A 21,763-nucleotide genomic window follows, 5' to 3' on the forward strand; every position below is an offset into this window, starting at 1 on the left:
TTAGAGTGTTACTTCCTATCTAGAAGCTTGAAAAAGTAATGCAGGCAAGAATACAGTCCTTCATCTGCATTTACAATATGTGAAGTTTTATGAAGGACAAAAAAACAAACTACACAGCTGATGCTAAGGAGATAGGTTAAAAAAATAGGATAGAAGACAAAAATGACGTGAAGTACAACTTGGGGGGGGGATAATTGGGACAGTAAAAGTGAGAAAACTCATGGGCTAAGACAAAGTTTAATAAGGGGAGCAAAGCTGCATGCACAAGCAAAAGAATAGAAGGAATTCATTCACTACTTCCCGTTGGCAGGCAAGTGTTCAGCCATCTCCAGGAAAGCAGGTCTCCATCACGTGTAACCATTACTTCAGAAGACAAATGCCTTAACTATGAATGTCCCTGTCCCTCTGCTTCCTCCTGCTTTCCCCAGCATTTGTTGCTGAGCATGGTGTCATGTGGTGTGGGATATCCCTTTGGGCAGTTGGGGTCTGCTGTCCCAGCTGTGCCCCCTCCCAGCCTCTTGCGCACCCCCTGCTACTTGCTGGAGGGGCCAGTATGAGAAACAGAAGGCCTTGATGCTGTGTAAGCTCTGCTCAGCAACAGCCAAAGTGCTGGTGCAGTATCAACACTGTTTTGGTCACAAATCTGAAACATAGCACTCTGTGAGCACCTATCAAGAAAATTAACTCTATTCTAGCCAAAACTAGCACAAGCATAGAAAATAAGAAGTAGGAATGAACACAGTGAAATGTACTACAGAGTTGAAGCTAGGAAAAAGCATCAGTACAAAAATGATGCAGAACACACAGGGTGAAGTGGGCTGCTCAAAGTCTGCACTGGGGCAGAACATCATTGTGTTCCTGGCAACTAAAACAAGGTAGTTTTGCTCTGTCATGGGAGCTTCTAAGAAGATTGGAGCTGGGAAAAGACTTGAGTGGGTACATCTGTTGCAGGATGCCTGCCACTAATAAGAGACACCCATGAAGGTGATTATAGACTAAATGGAAGAGGCATTTATAATAGAACTCTGAGGAAATAGTGCCACTGGCCATGTTGGGAGATACCGGCTTTTTCCAGGCAAAGGAAATCTGATCAGTCTAAAACACTCAGTCTGAAGTTCAGTCAATCTCTATTGAATGCAGTCCTATGTGTGTTTGTGGTCCTCATGCCAGCCAGATGCTAACAGTACTCTTTCTCCTGAGGACTTGATTGCATCCATTATTAGTCAACTCCTGAATGACACAAAACACATCTGTCAGTGGTCAGAAGTGCCTCCTCCACAGTGCTTGTTCTCTGTGCCCTGTCAGACTGGGTGGAATGATAGCTGACACTCAGCTGCTGGACAGGGTATCTGCTAGCACTAGTTTGAGGCCAGGATCTTAGCCTGAGTGGGGGTTTTTCTGTTGTTGTTTTTTGGGTTGGGGGGCTGAGGGTTCCATCCTCTCCCTGCTTCTAAAATGTTGAGAGATTTTGCTGAGGGCATTACTTTGAGTGACTTGTGGTCTCTCGCATCAATTACTGATGTCTGCTTTCTTCTGGACGCTGGAGAAGTGGGATGGGGAAAGATGATACTGAAATGGCAGCTGTTACAGATGTTAAATGTCCCTTCATCATGGCACAGAACTCCCTGTTTTGCTGTACTTTCTATTATATTATTGGAGCAATTTGAAATTTGTACATAGAAAACATAGCCACCATAGTACCAAACACTACTAGGTTTAGGTGTGGTGGTTTATGGCAGAATTGGGCAGAGGCAGTTTTGTCTCAACCTGTACATTGCCATTTTCTCTCTGCAGAAGCTGCTGTCTGATGAGAGGTTTGTATCCGTGGAAACAGACTCAGATGAGAAACAGTTGCTTAATCAGATGCTGAATGCCGTCAAAGTGACTCCTTCGCTCAACGAAGACCTGCAGGTTGAAGTGATGAAGGTTAGTGTTTCACACACATCAGTGCTTGCAACAGAGGCTGCATAACTGAATGCTGGGGTTAGCAAACAAATTAGCTGTTGCCTTGGAAATCTTCACCTTAGGACAGTATTTGATTCCCTGCTTCCTGCTGGCAGATGTCAGTTGTTTTCATTTGTACTTGGTTTGTGTTTCCCTGGGTTAAAATAGGAGATAGTTTATATTAAGAGTCAGTGCACTGGTGGTCCCAGTTTTAGCAAACTGAAACAGGACCATCAATTCACTCATGGGAGTTCACTACTAAATAACGTGTAGATTTGGAAGTTTGTGTTTGGTATTGAGCTTTAGTGCTCATGAGGTGGGCTGTGCAGATTTGTAATTTTGAATTGTGTGTGCACAGGTGCTTTCTAGTTAGCTGTATGTTCTTTTTGCTAGTGATGGAGCATGATTTGTTTAGGCACCAAAATTAGTCCCTGGACTAGGGAAATTACTGTTTTTTATCTCAGTGAGAACTTCAATTTCTAGAAATGCTTTAGCATTCCTTTATGTGTGTGTTGGGAAGCTCAGCTGTGAAGAGGTACTGTTTTGAGGGGAGGTGCTGTCAAATGTCATTGCACTGTTGTTGGGTTAGGTGTATGACGTGCCAGTACTGACATAAAAAAGTGACTTCCAATACCTGTATTATTTGTGTGAAAGCAATACAGTGGTGGATAGTTCTCAGATGTTTGGGTGTAAACTTCGTACTACAGAGTTTGTTGTGCTACAGCTGATCATTGGTTGAAACCATTTTGGAACAAACCTGGTGGTTCTTTTTGCATGTGCACTATGCCTAGTGCTGGTTGATACATTTGGATCTACTTACTTGACTGTCTTTTGCTTCTAAGTGCATAGGTTAGGTATTTTCTTTCTCTCTTACATGTGACATCTGTGTTCTATGTTACCCACTCTGAAACAGCTCTGTAGCAGCTGTACTCTTTGCCACTGAAGATGTCTGCCTGGGTGCAATATGCAGTCAGCGTCGGAACATGCAGAAGGGGGAGCCTAGCAGCACTAAAAAAGAGAGCAGTGTTTGTGTGGACTGTTACCCGGTTTATGGGAGCAGGCTTCTGCCCACGTACAGGGTTAACTGGTGACACCCAGCTCTGCAGTGCTAACCCAGCATGCCTCTTTCGTGTCTCTCTTGTCTCTACAGAGGGAGAAGGGAAGAGTTAGGAAGTAGCACTACTGAACCAGCAGGTCTCTCTTGGAATGCAGTAATTTTTTGCAAGTTGCTTTGTTACCTTCTTGAGTGTTGCAGATTCTGAATCTGCATGCATACTGTTTCTTTGAAAACCATGACACGCCTCTGTGATGCATTGCTTGCACACTGAGAAGAATGGGAGCACTGTATTTTACTACAGTTATGAGTATCTTCTCAAGTTGTCTTGGTATGCGAGAAGGAGGAAAAAAACCCCCAAACAAACCCCCAAAAACCCAAACCAAAACACCAAACAACATAAAACCCAAGCTAAAACCTAAGATTATACCTATGTACACTTTTTTTGTTTGTTGGGTTTTTTTAAAAAACAAACATTCAATTCCAGTTTAAGTGCAAAAGAGAAAGGGGAACATCATTCATGCCACTGAGAGAAATTTTGATGTACAAATCCTTTTCTGGCTAAAGCACAGCGAAATGCATGTATGGTGAAGATCAGACTACATCTTTATGTCCTGAGAACAAAGCAAAACTTCTATTTTGATTTAAATATTTCAAGAGACCGGAGAGCCAACACATAATGTAATCAGGGCAGTTAAAACTCAGGGGCATTAAGTCTAAGCCTTGCCTAAAAGTCAAATGAAGTAGAGAACTTTTTACATTGTAACCTGAAGGTTACAGATGCTATTGCAACACTTGAAAAATGTTGTAGCTAACCCAGGTATGAGGGAACTGCTAAAGCCTTCAGGGGTTTTTCAAGCAGCTGTTCTCAGCAATGCATTTATATCCCTGGGTCTGCTGAAATGTGTCCTCAAGGCAGCATATGATTGTACATTAGACAGTGTTATTCCATCCAGAGGAGATTAAATACATCTTTACCAGTGCAGATATTAGGCACTGCTGAGTGTGAGCTGGTTTGCGTGAAACTGGATCAGCAGTGATACTGGCCTGGTTCTTTGTGACTTGCTGCACAGTTGCACCAGTCTTGCAGGTGTTAAAAATGCAACCATCAAAGATTCAACAAAAGCTTTTGGTCATGCAAAATAGATGTGAAAATAGAAGTGCGGGAGTACAGACTTCACTGTAAGCTGCTGGCATGTAAGCTCCTAAATCACTTAAATGTTTTTCTTTTTTAATTCCTATCCAGAATATCTCCTGTTGTTCCCAATAAGTGAACACCAGAAATTCACACTCAGCATGTTATCAAACAAATGTTTTGAATAGCTATTTTAATGGTTTGTTATCATCCACCTGTATTGCAGATGTGAGTGTGAAGGGATTTGATCAGCTGAGGAGAGCATTCTGTAAAGCTTTTTACATTCAGGTGACTGCAAGTTGGAATTAGCAGCAAAAGGAAGAACACAGGAGAGAGGCGTAAGTGCAGTTAGTTGCCTTGCTTGATAGGCTTTTGGAACCTGTCAAATATTATTGTAAAGGGGCAGCATTAGACAGGAAAGGAATAGAGTAACTGTAACGGTTGCTGTAAATACATGGAGAGGAGTGCTAGCTGAACCTCTTCTGGCACTGAAAAAACAAGAAGTTGGGGGTACTGTTGTAATAGTGGAACAGCACTCACTAATTTATGGCTAGGTACCAAATTCTCCTTATTTTTAAGAGTGTCATGGCATGCTCTACAGACTCCCAGACTGGAGGATCACAAAACCAGCATGCTGGCAGCATTCAGGCTTAAGGGACAGGGCTGGAGACTGTACTGGAGTGCATCCTGGGCAGCCAGGGAAGATTTATATGGCCCAAATGGAGCTGTGAAGATTAATTCAAAGCCTTCATTTCTCACAATACCTCCGTCCTCAGTGCGAGGTGAGGTACCTCTTATGCTTTTTATAAGCTCTTATTTAAAGTGGAATTTTACTTTTTGTAACAAGCAAATATTAAACTAAACTCCATGTTCAGTAATGCTGCCGGTATCTCTGGTTCTTCTGAATACCAGTTGTGGATTGCACCTTTCTCTTGATGTTTCATATAGAGTGATTATGGAGGGAAATTCCCCCCTTGAGTTTCCAGACCAGAAGCAATACTCTGAAGTCTTTGTTTGTCTTTTTGCAGGACACCCTTAGTAATTATAAGGACTGGGTAATTCTTACATCAACAGCAGCTTTGTGCCCAAAAGGCGGCAGTAGTCTTTTCAGTGAGGAAGGGGAAAAGAGTATGATTTCTCTGTGATGTGAATGGGTATCTATAACAAACACAGGTGTGCTAACTGCATTTGATTTTCCACACAGTAAAGCAAGTTTTCTGGGGTGTATAAATTTTGCATTGACTTGCATGTTATTTAACTGCTGAACCTAATATTTCTTTATAATATCTCAATGACCGTGCTGTCTGTGTATTTTCTGTACTTCTGATACAGTTTATAACAGAGATTTATTAGTTATTTTCACTAATAACTGAGGGACTAAACTGAGGTTATTTAGGTGCTTTAAATCGTATTAAATGATACTGAGAAACCAGGTAATCCAGAAAGTGTGACCAGAGGGAGCAGCATATCTGACACAAGGCCACTTTAGCATTCACCTTTGCTGTTGCCAAGATACTTCACTATCACACTGAAAAATGTTCTAATATATGTAATATCAGTTTGTATTTTTACTCTGCTCAGCTGACTGTATCAAGGGAATGGAAGATCATACAATCATACAGTGCTGTGTTGTTGATCTTGTAATAATACATCAATAGCTTAATTGCAGTTTCAAATGGAATAATTTAAATATTTTACCTGTGTATTTTTTTTACAATATTGATGTGAGTTGGGAAGGAATAGATCTATTGATCACTAATCAAATTCAGTGTTTTATCAGTGAGACACCAAAGTAACTCACTACTCTATCTATACTGTTGCAGATGTATAGAAGCAATAGGGGAAGCAGTAAGTCAACACTTAGCTTAGACGAACATGGTCATGCAATATGGCTGGCCCAGAAGTGGGAAGAATACTGCGGCCATGTTATGATTGAGTGAAATGCAAGGGTGTGTCTCATGTTGAGGATTAGGCTCATTTTGTTGACCAGAAGCACTAGGCTAACAAGCAAATAGTCTGCAGCAAGAAAGAGGACATGTTCTGGATTGAAGAAGGATATCATGGGTTTGGGTTTAGTTGTGGAGTACGGGGATCCTGATCTCTTTCCTGGTCTGATGCTTTTCAATTCTGGCTTCAGATGTTTTTAAAATGGCTGAAGTACTTCTGCTTCATGCAGTTAGGCCTTTGCTTGCAGGAGCACATATACTATTGACAAAAGCACTGTCAGGTATGGTTAGATCAACAGTGGAAAAGGAAACTAATCTACACCTGAGCCTCTGGATTGAGATCCCTTCCAGCCTCAACAATTCGGCGATTTTTACTTTCTCTCTTTTTTTTTTGTTGGTAATTTTTCATCTGTAACCCTGACCCTAAAATCTAGTTCCTCCAGTAAAGGCTCCTGGAAGAGCTGAAATTCATCTTTGCACATAACTGTGATGTCAAAGCAGGTGAAACCAAATACAAAGGAGGTTGGTAGGGTGAAAAGAACCCAAAACAGTAAGGACTTCTTTCTTTTTTTCCTTTCTTTTTTTTCCCCTTTTCCCCCCTTTTTCCCCCTTTTTTCCTTCTTTTTATTTTGCTGGTTTTTCTTATTTTCCTGCTTTTTTCATTTTTCTTTTTTCTCTTTTTTCTCTTTTTTTTTTCTTCTCACTAATGTTACTTTCATTTATAAGTTGACAACCTTCTTAATAATGCAGTACCTCTCTTTATAACTGTGATATCGTTATTCTCAAACAGAGTTTAAAGAATAATTGCAAATTAGTAGATGAGTCCTGACCCAGAAGTAAGCTCTCTGGATAAACTGAGTACACTGTAATGTAATGGGTACTGACTATAAACAAGTCATTTTTAAAAAGAAAGGCATGACTGATCATTTAAAATTTCCCTTTCTCCTGCCTCCTCTTGTTTTCTTCAGTCACAGACAAAGTTGTGTCATGTAATCCAGTTTATGTCAGTTCAGTTTGTGCCTGGATTTCCCAAGAAATTTACAGCAGGCAAGACAGAAATTTTCAAGCAAGAATGAGAATAATTACCTTTTATGAAAGAAACTTTTCTGGTTTGATGTCTTTTTAAATATTTAGTCTTTATTTCACTATTCTAATTAATGCTGTTGTGATATGCTGGACATGTTACGAATATGTATTACATTTCTGTCAGTGGAGCTTCCAAGCTTTCTTTCTTATTACCTCTGAGAAGACTTCACACAGTATTTGTGGCTACTTTACTTGTGGTGTTTTTTGAAATAGACTTGAGGATTTTCTGGAACCAAAAAATATTTTTCCAAAGTGGCTTGAGAGAGAGAAGACTCTTCTAATTCTCATTATTTACCTATCGTCCATGGGGAACAGCTGTTCCATTTAGGAAAGATTAATTTATGTCCAATGACTCCAACTTGCATTTGTTAGTTGATAAGGTGTACTGCTTGCTGATGGGCAAAATTTTTATGGTTTTCTTCTGTAGGCTTTCAGTAAGGAGTCAGCAAGCAGTCTTTTTAATCTGTGAATAAGGTTTAATGAACCCTTGCTAAATCAGCTGTGTTAAGGCAATCTTTTCTCTTTGTCTCTTTGCTGATCCATTAATACAGCATTTGGGAACTCTTTAGTAATAATACTATACAGCTCTTTCTGTGATCTCAGTTTTCATTTTGGACGTGTTCAGAACTGAAATGTGAATTAGAGTTCTGTGGTAAAACTTAGCTTGTGTAAAGGACAGGCAGAATGGAGCAAATAGCTCTGACTCCAAAATGCTGTCTTTAGGTTGGGTATTTGTATTTGTTCTTTCCCAGATTGCTACCATAATGCTTTAAAGATGCAAAGTGATTCTTTGAGTACTAAGAGCCATCTCCTAGACTTCATTAATTTTTTCTGGAATAGCTAATTTAATTAATAGGGCTCCATTTACGGTGTCAAATTAGTCAGCACTTGAGAAGGTCACTATTGAAAATCTACCAGGAGTAGTAGAAAGTTTGGGGACAATTTTTTGTTTGTTCTTAGGTTTTTAACATTCATAGTTGACCTGGTTTAGGTTCTGCACAACCATGTTGTTACAAGTTCAGGGACATAGTCCTGATCTAATGCAAATATTGGATTAAGCTGGACTGTGCTCAAGCAACTGACCAAAAGTTATTGTTAATTTTTTCAGGAAACTTGTCAGGAACTTTGTCACCGTTGAACAGGAAGCCTAACTTTTTTCTTTTTCCAACATGTGGAGGGTTTGATATGGGGCTAGTTAATTTTTTCTTTGGCCCTCCATGACAGAGAACAAATTATATTACATATTTGAAAAGTGGTTCTAAACTATTTGATGAAAAATGTGGACAGAACACAACTGTAAAATCCCAGCCTCCATAAATGATTATATTCTGTACCTCTTTCTTGGATACTGGTAAATGAGCTGATCACTGCAATAAACTCTCATGTATATCTTCTCATCATTTTAAGGTTAATGTTTATGAAATGCATCTTTCCACATACAATTTGGTTATGCTTGATAGAATATCATTTGCAACTGTTCTGCTTTGTCTTGAACTGTAAAATTAAATGGAGGAGGAAGCTGGGCTGAAACCATTTGGATGTAAAGGTATATGTAAACTATGTTATTCCCTATGCTGCCTCTTTGAGGCAATGCATATGTAATAGTTCTACATAGGAGTGAAAAGAGTGATTTCACTGCCATTAAAAATAAGATTTCATTGCTGCAACAGTGAAAATGTGACTGGTAAATGGAGATAGAGAAGAGATGTTGTCGTCAGGATAAGAATTGGCAACCCAATTGCTGATACTTGCTGTTAATCTACGTATTTTAATTAATACATAATTTTGGAGTAACAGAACTTTTTTTTTGCCCTCAATATATTTTATGCACTAAATTATTACAGACATTTTTCAACATCACTTGCAATATAAATTGCAGTCTAGTCTCTTTCAGAGCAGAGAAGGACTACGTTTCAAATAAAGTAAAAAATAAAAATCATTATCCAACTTTATTTGTATGCTTTAATCCAGAACTGGTTTAAAATTTGTATTAACAAGAAAAAACATCAATAAAATGCTGAAAATTTGTAGAAGAAAGTTTCACCTGAATGTGTTCCTTAGTTCTTGTAACAGCGGTGCCTGATGTGAGCTGTCATAAGCAATAAATAATTTTTATGCAGTCTATAATCCAGAGATTTATTAGCAGTCTGCACTGTCAAAACAGGAGTCTGTAAAGACTTGCATATCATGCAAATAACTTTCTTTTCTAAGATCAGTCCTGCCCAGGAGTGCTAGCTAGCCATTTCCTAAGTTAAATTGCTGTAATATAGGCCAACTAAAAATCCAGACTCTCTTGGGTTTACTTTTTTTTTTTCCCTGGTTACTTTTTAAAGTCATTGTATGTGTGTTCTTAGTTATAAGTAACCAGGTTAATTCCAATGGATTGAGTGACCTACCTTGCATATTTCAAGATAAGATCATCCTTTCCCAAATTAATTAGAACTATGGTAAATGCCTAGTACTCATAATTAAGATTGTGATTAAAGAACTCCCCTGCTCTTAGGCTGTTGTACCAGAAACTGCGGTCTTGAATTAAATTCCTAAGCTTACTTTTTAATGAGTGCAAAAGAATGGGAATGGTAGTGGCTTGAATATGGCCAAATGGATGCTGCTTGGGAGCTGCCTAAGCCAGCAAGTAATGAATACAGTATCTCAAAAATCCATCCTCTTTCCAGGATCTGTGACTCTTCCTCAGCACCTTTCTGCGCTTGAATTCATAGCCCTGAACAACCTCTGTGGGTCTGGGCAGCTGTGTGGCTTTAAAAATATAAGCAGAGGGTTGGTCCTGTCTCTTAAAAGGTTTGCAGGATAGAAAAGTAGGCTTGGTTTCTTGCCTGGAGAAATTCTAATGCAAAAATTTTAGCTTTCTCAGTGCTCCTTCAGCTGAGAGGTTATGAAGTGTTTTGGGACAGAGAACATGCTCATTCTGTTGTGTTGGAACTGTCTCACTCAGTGTGGCATAATCAAAATCGTTGGGGTTGGGCACAAAAAGTAATTAGAGGAATGCTCTACCCTGGAGCTGAGGCAATCATGGGAAAGGTAAGAAGGTAGGATTCCTGTCTTCTGTCCTCTGTGGTCATCCCTCCTGCAATCATGGATGCATGGATGGATGGCAGAAGGGTCCCTTACTCCCATGTACTTCAGCAGTGGGCTTTTTTCCAGGTTCCCTGACGCATGACTTGTCTGTGAGGAGAAAAAAAAAATAATTGCTTGTGATACGCTGTGATCAAATACTGTATTACAGTATACATGCTCAGGAGTAGAGTTAACAGTGCACAGATTTTGCTGTTGATGTAGGGTTTTTTATTATTTTGGAGTGCTTGTGGCTGGCATTCTTTGCAACAGTGCAGATTTTGCATAAAGAAAGAAGCTTAAGCAGTGTTGGAGTTTTATCACTGAGCTGTTCCGTGCTGTGCGGCATATGCAAGCAGTGAGTCATTGGGTCATACCTGCAGGTTTCCCAGTGCCAACGTGGAAAGCAGGAAGCTCTGAAAAGTGTAATTTAACACCTCTTGGATGTGGAAGTACAAGTTCCTACAGACTTTCTTTATTCTTAAATACATACCAAGAACATGGAGGTTGCTTAACCATTAAGAAAGTCAACTGGAAAGACATCGTATGATCACAAAAAAAAATATAGAAACCCTTTAACTTTCATATATTGCCATTTAATCTTTTCCTTGCTGCCAGACGTTATTGCTTACTGGAGGTGACAGTGCCAAGTTCTGCTGGCCATGCTGGACATAGAACAGTGGCATGGAAGGGTCACTTACCATAGCTTTTACATGCAGTTATACACATAATCCAGATATACCACATACACCCAGCTTAGACCTTCTTTGCTTATGAGCTTCCTATGGTGAGGGCTGCTGTCACCATAGCTGTTAACACCATTTGGTTCTGGGGGCAGCTGAGGCAAGAATATGTCCCAGTAGCCTGTTCTCACACTGCCAGACAGCTCCTGGGGGTCCTCTTCTCTAGAGGTCCTCACGTATATGTCCTGTGAGAGAGAAAGAGATGGTAACTTCAGGTGACATAGTGGATGATGTTGCAATCACAAAAACAGCTTATCTGGCTTTTTAGTATCCCTTTCCTGGATTCAGGTCAGGAGACAGAGTGAAATTCTTTGGCAGGGCGGACAGCTTGTGGGATGCTACTACTTAGGTTGTCTTTAGGCTATCCTGACAATTAATCTAGTGACTTTAAACATTAATCTTAAATTAGCTGTTGTAAAGTATATTGCCACACATAAAGTTCCCCTGATGTAGTTTTGGTAGAACCTTGCATGTATCTGAGGGTATGGAAGTTGTCTTTCCTCTCCACTGTCAAAAAAAATTCCCTTGGTGTCAAGAATAAACATCAACATTTTCCATCCAGGCGATACACTAGTTCGTGTTTCCTTGACAACTCTGGGTTTACTCACACCCATGTGTTGACATCCTTTCTGATAATTTTGGTAGTGAATGCATGTAACTTCAGTTTTATTTGAGAATTGAGTTCAAAGGGAAGGGGCTGCAGATTAGAAGCAGGTGCTTTAATATATTTATTTTATTTGCCCAAGTAACACTTTGGGCAATTGGTGTAATTTACTGAGTGGTTGAACAAACTAATCTGGTGCAGAAAGAAAAGATTCAGCATGTGTCAAGAAAAATACTAAAAACCTATCATGTATGCATGCTGTTTGAGTTAGTAAGTATGAATGAGTGGGTGTTCAATTCCTTCCTTACCTGGCCTTTCCCCTCTTTTATAGTTTCTTCTCTGTTATACTGTCTTTTTTCCCCCCTTTTTAAACCAGCATAATTTGTAGCATGGAAAAAAAAAAGAATTACTAATGTTTATCGGTATGTAAAATGATTGTCTTCAAAATACTTTTTATTATTTTTGCATGCTCATTAAGTAGATCAAGGGGTTTTAGTTTGTGTTTATTTTAAAGATGCCCCACTTAAAATTTCCTTTGTATAATTTTCTTTCCTTCGTGTTTTACTACTTTCCTACTGAAGTTTATTTTGTGATGGTCTTTCTCTTCTCTGCATTTTTGTTTCTTTGCCTCATACATCATTCTACTTTAGTACTATATAAATACATCAGTCCTATTTTAGGGGAGGTTCCAAGCGCTCTGAGCAGACCAAATAGCACTTTATTTCATGATTGATCTACTTGAATCTCTCATTGAAAAATGTAATTTTTCTTTAATGAGAAAAGGAGTATTAGCCATTTAATCGTTATTTTAAACTCTTTAATCTTTTTGTTGGTATTTTTCAGTTTTGTGTTTCTCCTTTTTCAGTTTTGTTTTGCTCGCATATACATCTTCTAACTTGTAAAGTAATACAGTATACCTAAATAGCCTGTAACCTATGAAGTGGGAAATGCCATCCTAGCAGTGCTAGTCAACCTTTTTTTTTAATCTTCCCTGCCTTTAAGTGTTGCAATTCTAAAGATAAAAGCCCCTGTCAGAGCTGTTAAGAAAACCTGTTAAATACCTCTTAAGCAATTGCTTTAAATCATTTCTTTCCCTGCTACAACTATACTACATAAGCAGAAGTTTTACTTGGTTTCATACCACCATAAATAGTGTTCAGCGATAGTTCTGTTTTAGTCTAGCAAACTAATGAGCATGGTCTTCTGGGAGCATCCAGCATGTCAGCGCTGATACTGTGTGAGGCTCTTCCATACCAGATACAGGTCTTTTGTTTGAAGCCCTGGTGCATTCATAATGCTGAGCCTCAGTTGCTGGTGATAGCAAGGCATCTTATAGGTTTACCGATTCATGGAAGACACTGTCTCCTCTCTCTCCATAATTAAAATCTGCTGGTTTGTATGGTGATACATGGTGACACAATGCACATGAGTTCATTAATGCACTTTGTTTCTTTTGCTCTTGTTTTCCTTCAAGGCCAAGGAATGGGACATGAGCAGATTACTAGTTATTCTACCAAATAGGAGGACAACTCCTGTCCAAACTATTTTGCAGAAATACTGGATGACTGCTTTAAATGTCAAATTACTGAATGAGGTAAAGGGTTGTCCTGCCTTGTATTCTGTCCCTTGCCTGGTGGGGAGGATTTGAGAATCATCTGAGCATACATTATATCCAAGTTTACAAGCCTGCAAGTAAAGTCAGTCAGGAAAGGCTTCTTTTATGAATCCCACAAAGGAATTAGAGGTGGCTGCAAAATGCAGCACTCTAAGGACTAAAGTGGCTATGTGCATCCCAACTAGGAGAAATATGAACGTTCAGAGGATTTTGTCAATGGGACTTTGAGGGCTGGAATAGAAAAAGGGTAGCAGTAGCATATGGATGTTGAACTTGGCATTTAAATGCATTGAAGTGCTGAAGCATCCTCAGGTGATGAAAGATTACAGTTGCTTTTAAGTTTTGTACCTTTTCCCTTTTTGTCCATCTTGGGGATACTACTTGCTTACTTACACACCTTGTTTATTTGATGTGACTTCACCATACACTCTTCAATGTGAGAATTGTCTTTTACTACAAATATGTGCTAAGCACTTGAGGAACTTGGCTAGGAACACTTAGCAGTCTTACAATCTAAAAATTTTCCGTCTTTTTTCCCCTCTTTAAGAGACCTCTCTTAAAATATGGGATAGACATTGTAATGTCAGTTTAATTACATTGAAGTTCAAATATTGTACATTTTCTGTCAATTGACCTTCATTATATCAGCAGAAGCAAGTTTTGTTGGTTTGTTTTGTTTCTACTTATTGTGAAAACTATCCATGCCTGCACTCTTACACTACAGTTGGTACCCTGGGACCCCAGGGAGTAGGAATTTTATTTCTTGTTCCATGGCAGTTCAGGGCTTCAACAGTAAAATTAATACTTTCATTATGCATAAGCCATTTATGGAAATGCAATCTCATCCAAGCATTTGCAAGATAATGCAAGCCAATTAAAACATCGTGGAGGTTCTGTGACTTTGAAACTCTCTACAGTCATGTAAATTCCTTCTTTTAAAAAATAATTTTAAAAAAAAGGTGTTTTAGAGTCCATACCAATTAAGATCTCATCACAGTAACACACAGTAAAAGCTGATTTTCAATTTTGTTTTGTACTGAAGGTGTTGCTAGGAATTGTTTTGTAATTTTGTTTCTTCTTCCACTACCAGTGGTTGTGAAAACAAAATGTCATTGCACAAGAAAACGTATCTTTCTTTTCTTCTTTAATTTTTTAAAATACAGTCTACTTCAGTTAGTGTCATGGGTAGTTAGGCAGCCTATGGGATATACTGTCTGGAGACTCAGTGTTTTTAGTGGATCTGAATGATTACATTTTTGTTTGTTTGTTTTTAATCCCGTTTTTAATCCAGTAATCTCAAAGAGAAGCCTGCTGTCTTCCTGTTTGTTCTGCACAAATGGGAAGACACACAAGTTGAGTGTCTGGAGCATTGCCAAGACTGTAAATGAGCCCTGCAGTGGCACTGATGGAAATCATAGCTGAGAGCAATCTTGTGCGTTGGTCAGAGCCCATCTTTCAGATCTCATAAATGATTTGTGAGGGAAGATGGTAGTGAGTGGAGTAAACCAAGAATATGCTGGCTGATAACTTCTTATGCTTCTGTGATTTGACCACATCCAGTCATATGCCCTTTCTCTAGCTAGTAGGTTCACAGATCTCATTTTATAAAAGGAGTAGCAGTCAAAATTTAGCAGTCTTTTTGCTGAAATTCCTTGCTTCATAGCAAGGTTTTGATCATCCCTTCCTTATTGTGCTCAATGTCTGACTTTTCTGTCATTCACCTGTTACAAGCAGGTTATTAGCACTTGTGACAGAAAAGATTAGGCATATAATAGCTAACTTTTCATGGTTCAGCCCTATAAAGGTAGGAAATTTAGAAAAACGGAGAAGAGGAGAATTCAAAGAGCAAGGGCTTATAAGAATGCCTAAACTGGTGAACTGGTGTGTACTTCCATGTATTGTAGTATATGGCTTCCAGTTTTTGATCGGTAGAAAGCATTAGGTATTAACAAATGGTACAAAGCCAAGATGGTACAAGAGAGCAGAAAGTGACATGAAGGAAATGAGATTTTACAAGTAGGAAAAATCACAGAATCACAGAATCACTAGGTTGGAAAGGACCTTTAAGATCATCAAGTCCAACCATTAATCCAGAACCACCATGTCCCCTAAACCATGTCCTGAAGCGCCACATCCACATGTTTTTTGAACACTTCCAGGGATGGCGACTCCACCACCTCCCTGGGCAGCCTGTTCCAATGCCTGACCACCCTCTCAGTGAAGAAATTTTTCCTAATATCCAATCTAAACCTCCCCTGGCGCAACTTGAGGCCATTTCCTCTTGTCCTATCACTAGTTACTTGGGAGAAGAGACCAACACCCTCATCGCCACAACCCCCTTTCAGGTAGTTGTAGAGAGCGATAAGGTCTCCCCTCAGCCTCCTCTTCTCCAGACTAAACAACCCCAGTTCCCTCAGCCGCTCCTCATAAGACATGTGCTCCAGACCCCTCACCAGCTTCGTTGCCCTTCTCTGGACACGCTCCAGCACCTCAACGTCCTTCTTGTAGTGAGGGGCCCAAAACTGAACACAGTATTCAAGGTGCGGCCTCACCAGTGCCAAGTACAGGGGCACAATCACTTCCCTACTCCTGCTGGCCACACTATTCCTGATACAGGCCAGGATGCTGTTGGCCTTCTTGGCCACCTGGGCACACTGCCGGCTCATATTCAGCCGGCTGTCAACCAGCACCCCCAGGTCCCTTTCCGCCGGGCTGCTCTCCAGCCACTCCTCCCCAAGCCTGTAGCATTGCATGGGGTTGTTGTGGCCAAAGTGCAGGACCCGGCACTTGGCCTTATTAAACCTCATACAGTTGGCCTCTGCCCATCGATCCAGCCTGTCCAGATCCCTCTGCAGAGCCCTCCTACCCTCCAGCAGATCAACACTCCCACCCAGCTTGGTGTCATCTGCAAACTTACTGAGGGAGCACTCAATTCCCTCATCCAGATCATCTATAAAGATATTGAACAAGACTGGTCCCAGAACCGAGCCCTGGGGAACACCACTCGTGACCGGCCGCCAGCCGGATTTAACGCCATTCACCACAACTCTCTGGGCTCGGCCATCCAGCCGGTTCCTCACCCAGCGAAGAGTAAACCCGTCTAAGCCACGAGCCGCCAGTTTCTCCAGGAGAATGCTGTGGGAGACGCTGTCAAAGGCTTTACTAAAGTCCAGGTAGACAACGTCCACAGCCTTTCCCTCATCCACTAGGCGGGTCACCTGGTCATAGAAGGAGATCAGGTTGGTCAAATCAGGACACATAAACTGCTGAACAAGATTAATCATGTGCCTGGCTGTCCATCTTGGCTCTTAGCACGATAAGAAGAGATTTATCAGTGGGAGGTGACAGGAGTCTGTCTCTGGGTTTATGAACTGCACTACTCTGTGTTTTGCACAGCAGTGTATGGAGACTACAAATCACAGTTTTTCCTTAAATACTGAATATATTTTTTTAGCCAGCTGCTGAACTCTCACAACTGTTAGAAATGTCAATAAAATTTCAGAGTAGTTAACAACTGAGAAGGTGAGGCCTCAGCTGTGAGGCTGGCCAGTAGTTTAGAATTCACTTGGTGACAAACAAATTTGGTTGGTTTTGAAGTTTTAAATTTTGCAGGTATTGACTGAGCAGTAGACGGAAATTGCAGCCCTTATAAACTTATGTACTTATAAATCAAATGAGATTATTGAGAGTCTTTATAAGTGATGACTTACTTTTCAGCTATTCTGTAGGATTTGCTCTGGGGTCAGGAAAAAAGGTATCACTGGTCCTCATCACTGACCCTTGTCTATGTGCCAGCAAATGTGACGGATTGCAGAGAAATTTGCAGAGTTCATATCAAGAAATACAAAGTACAGCATTCTTAATAATTTGTAATTAGAAGCATATTTCCTTCTCTGGCAAGTTCAAGTGCTCTGTAGCTTGTGTCCCTCCTTGTAATACTGAGGTAGGCTGTGTAACACTTTTAAGATGAGACAATCCATTTTGCCCATTTTACAGAAAGGGGAAACTATGAAGAAGAAACTTGGCTAGAAACTTTGCTGTGCTGTAAAGGTAAATGCTAAGTATCGAAGAAGGAGATTATAGTCCAAGACTATTGTACTTCAGAAGAGTAGCATGTCCTTTTCTGTTCTCATTACCTCTAGTATTTATCCCCATTACTCAGCTTCTATTTATGTAGGACTGAGTGAGAGTCAAGGTAAGGTAACATATATAGACAAATGTAAAATTGCCATTACATAATGATTTTCTTGGAACACCTTTTTGTAGTAAAATCATCTTCTGTAAGAATAGGATTGAACTCCTGACTGGTATTTTATATAGAAAACAAAGCAGCAAACAAAAAACCCCCAACCTTGGAGTAAGGTGTGACATCCCGTAGTGAAATATAGCTTTTCTGCTGAGAAGAATGTGTGTAAAGGTGCAGTGCATTTCAGTGCATAGAAACTTTTCAGTCTGACTCTCAAAATGCAAAGAAAGTTATTTATGTCCTTCTGTAGAAAAATGGCACACTCGTCCATGGACAGGCTCTTCTGTCTGTACCTGTAAGCGCAAGTAGCTAACGCTCAAAGCTTCTATTGTACAAAGAATTCAAATTCCCCTACAGTTATTAAATGCCTGCTTTCCAGTAATGGATTTTTTTCCCCCTCCATGGCACAAAATAACTGCGGAGAGGAGTATTGTCCCAAGCAGCAACTCAGTAGTAATGATGGGTGTTCAGTGGCTCCAGCATGCTAAGCGATGCTATATTAGAGCTGCCTGCTTCTCTTTAACCCACAGATCAGCATTTTTTTTGTTCTTTATGAAAGCTCTGAGGTGGTTCTAGAGATCATCACTACCTAGAGAGAAGATACAGCTTGCACCTGAGGTGATCTGGTTTCCTGCTTCAAGTTGTTACATTATAAGTTTTTTGCTGTTCCAACATAATGTGGAAACTGCGCAGCACAATAAAAGGTCAGAAAAATGATGCTTTACAGGAACCACGGGGCAATAACCTTTCCAAACATGCATCCCTTTGTCTCCTTTTTTAGTTTAACTTGCAAGCTCTGATCAGACACACTGTGGCAAAGTTGTTTGTTTGTTCTGCATTCTAGGCTAAGGAGGTCACCCCAGGGTGTTCTGCATTAGTAGCTTTCGCAGAACCTATCCATAAAATAAAAACCTAGTACCACTGAAAAGCATGTAATAAATAAAAAAAATGGCTAACGGTCACTAATGCTAACATATCTGGTGCCCTGAATTTCCTTGTGAAGCAGAGAACAGTAGTTCTTAGGGGCTGAGAAGTTGTATGGACCAATACGTTAGTGTTAAGGTGATTGATATTTGCTGATACACTTATCCCAAGAAACTCATGCTATTTCAGGCCAAGCAAAGCATAAATTCTTGCACTGCGGGAATTTTATGCTTTGAAGGAGAAGACAGTAGCTCAGACTCTCTCAGTCTTCTGTGGGGCAGGAGGGATTGAAAAGGAAGATGGGGAGTGAGGGAGGACATCTCCAGACAGTAAAGGCATCACCACCACGTTGCCTCTCACCACGTTCCCCCAGTCACCCACCACGCTATCTCTGGCAGATCACATCACGTTCCCACTCCCCTTCTCTTCAAAGTAAGGTGTTGGATGGGGCTTATTCCTTCTGCTCAGTTCAAGACAGGACAAGCCTTCCCTCATGAATTGGGGCTTTTGATTTGGTTTTTTGATAACGAGCAGCTAAAATGACTATAATACATTTACTGGAAATAGCCTAGGCTGGGAAATCCTTATGTCAAGCAGTAATTAATGGTTTGTTTCACATAATACATGTGTATCCGGGTCACCTAAGTAATAACTTGTGTTGTATGTGGTTTTTTCCTTCCTCCTTTGTTATACTGATAGAAATAAATGGAAGGACTGATTAGAAATCTTGCAAAGCTTGTGGTTAAAATGTGAATGGATTCTGGCTATTGAGTCCAAGGCCAGAGTTGATCACTGGATTGTCTTTCCTTCCATGGTCAGACATAGGAGACAGCGATAAGTAATCCATTGAGCGGTACCTCTGGGGCCAACAGTTGCAACTTCTCAGGAAGAAGCAACTTGATTGTGCCCATTAACACATGGTGCTAAGCAGCTTCTGTTGTCTGCTCTAAAAATGGATGGAGCTGCTGCTAAAAGCACATGGGTGGGGAGGGGAGACAATAACAGATGCAACTCAATTTTTTTCCTTCCTCTCTCTCTTTTGATTCAAGGTTTTGCTCTGTATAACATACACCTCCACATTTGAGCTGAATGGGAGTTCAGTGTTGAAGATTGCTGAAGTAAGTGCCTCTGTCATACTACTGCTTGTGTCACTTAATGTTCCTTTACTGCCTAGAGTGTGTCTTCTGTACATACCCTGAAACTGAACTAGTCCAAATCACAGTTACCATCTTAAGGACTGGTATTACCTTATGTTTAGTGTGAAGAAATAGTTGCAAGTTGGCAGGATTGATGGGCTTGCATGGGAAGGCACTTCTGGAAATTGATTGACAATTTTATATTACAGCATTGCACATTTACTACTCCTGGTACTTACTCTGCCTTTTGCAGTGGAAAAATTTCCTTGAGTTCTTTATAACACAGCACTGTGCTGATTCCTTACCTGGTGCAAGTCTAAAACTAATGAAGTTTTCTCAAGAGAGGTGTGCAGGCCATAATGTGCCATGTTGGCACAAGTACCCCAATGTGCCTTGTTAGTCTTGGGTGTATTTTTTTTTCCTAATACATCTGAGTAACAGATACATGGTGTTGTCCTGGTGCTATTAGTCACTCTCCTCCCTTTATTCCATTAGGTTTTAGTCTGAATTAAATTGTAAAGGAGCTTTGGCATAGAAAAACATACCTGCTGGTCTATTAAGCGAGCCTTTGTAGATGGGTGATATTTTTAGTACAGTGTGTAGCAAGCCACAGAGCTGTTTGTTCAGGTTAGAGAAGATGCACAGGAACACTTAATCCTCCTGCACAGCACACGCTGTTGTGTGCAGAACATATTATAAAATCATATTGTTAATGTGATATGGGGAAAGCTAACGTCCGTGAAGTAATGTAAAGGTTATATACATGTCCTACACTCCCAAGTGTATGTAAACATTTAGAGATGCATTCCTTCTCAGGTTTTGGTATTTTGGGTGGTTTTTTTGTTGTTTTTTTTAAAAGAAAAATCTCATGTGAAAATATCTCACTTTACCTGGAAGTTACAGTACTTTCTAAGTTTAGGAATAAAATTGACCTTGCACTGTCCTATTGGAAGCTGAGAATGGGGTTGTAGGGATAACAGGGAGACAAAGAAAAGAGCTGCAAGTTTGTATTCCTGTCTTTAAAAGGCAGGGATACAACGTGAACAGTTAGTGTATATAATATACACAGGATAAAAAATAGTAATCATTCCGGATGTCCTGCACAGCTTAGACTTTGGTTTCTCTTGTGCTATATGAGACCATAAGGTATGGCTATTTTTGGAGGTCTTTGTAAGCCCCACCTGTAGATGTTGCAGCAAGGATGAACTGAATTGATATTCAGAGCAAGCCACAACTTTTAGAGTTTTACTAAACCCTCTTTATGTCAGTGTCCCAAACTGAAGAAAATACAGATAGTTTCCCTTGATGTTTTTCTCAGCAGACTTTCTAACATGCAAGGCAAAAGCTGATGAATTCAGCTTAAGTGCACCTCTTTGCTGTAGGTAAAGAGCGCTAGCTTAAACAAAATATTTGCTGGGAAAAGTGTTTAATGGCTCTAAACCCTTCAGATTTCAATCTTCAAGAGCACTACCTAAGACTGGGGGGAAAACGGTCAATTAGTCATGCTCTGTGTGCTATAAGCTGTATCAGAACACATATTTTCTGTTCTGTCCATAAATTTGGATAACAGCATTGTTATTCATTTAAAGCATCCTGAAAAATGGCAGTTTTCGTTCAGAGATTGGAGTTAAACTCTGCTGGTTTTGGTAGTTGCACTTCACTTTCATTCCCAAAAGGCTAGCCTGGCTCTTAAAAACTTTGCTAGTATAGTGGTACAAATTAGCACAATGATAGTTTGTCCTTTTTCTGTTAAAGTGAACAGCAGCTCTGATGCAGGCAGATGAGATGTGCCAGCAAAGCAAACAAAACTTTTATTTCCTTCAGGGAATTGGAACAAGCTGTAATACAGAGCACACATGTTTCTATTTGGAGTGTTTGGAGGTATAGCAATTTTCCCCACACTCCTTGAGAAAATACTGCCTCAGTGAATGCCCTAGTCTTTCTAATTAGCAAGTCCCGCCAGGCACGTACATGCTTCCTCAGGTTCCTCCTGGCTAGGTTTTAGGTAAGGCAGAAACTTTAACAGTTGGACTCGATATGCCTTTGTATCTGAATTCTACAATGTATAAGCAGTAGGAAACAGAAGATTATTTCCGAGTTCAGCGTTTGCTTAGCCTCAGCATTTGTAGTTCTGACTTGCTCTAAGGGAAAGATGGCAGAGAGGAGCTTTCTGCTCCAGTGCCCTTGCTATTTGGCATTTCTTTCCAAGTCACTCCCTTAGTTTTCATAGCCTGCCCTCTGTAGCACAGTGGAGCCAC

At 40.1% G+C, this 21,763-nt stretch overlaps 1 protein-coding gene across 1 annotated transcript in view; it reads left to right on the forward strand.

The window, feature by feature from the left end:
* ARFGEF3 (ARFGEF family member 3) overlaps window positions 1–21,763 on the forward strand; it is a gene marked incomplete at both ends in the record, with an annotated part of 93,926 nt that overhangs the window by 20,136 nt on the left and 52,027 nt on the right. Inside the window, 2 exons of the mRNA XM_081998395.1 lie at window positions 1,795–1,926; window positions 19,419–19,487. Coding sequence (XP_081854521.1) covers window positions 1,795–1,926; window positions 19,419–19,487 — 201 coding nt within the window. The remainder of the gene's footprint in view (window positions 1–1,794; window positions 1,927–19,418; window positions 19,488–21,763) is intronic.

The sequence above is a fragment of the Phaethon aethereus genome (assembly GCF_964289735.1).
Source record: "Phaethon aethereus genome assembly, chromosome: 3".
Classification (NCBI taxonomy): domain Eukaryota; kingdom Metazoa; phylum Chordata; class Aves; order Phaethontiformes; family Phaethontidae; genus Phaethon; species Phaethon aethereus.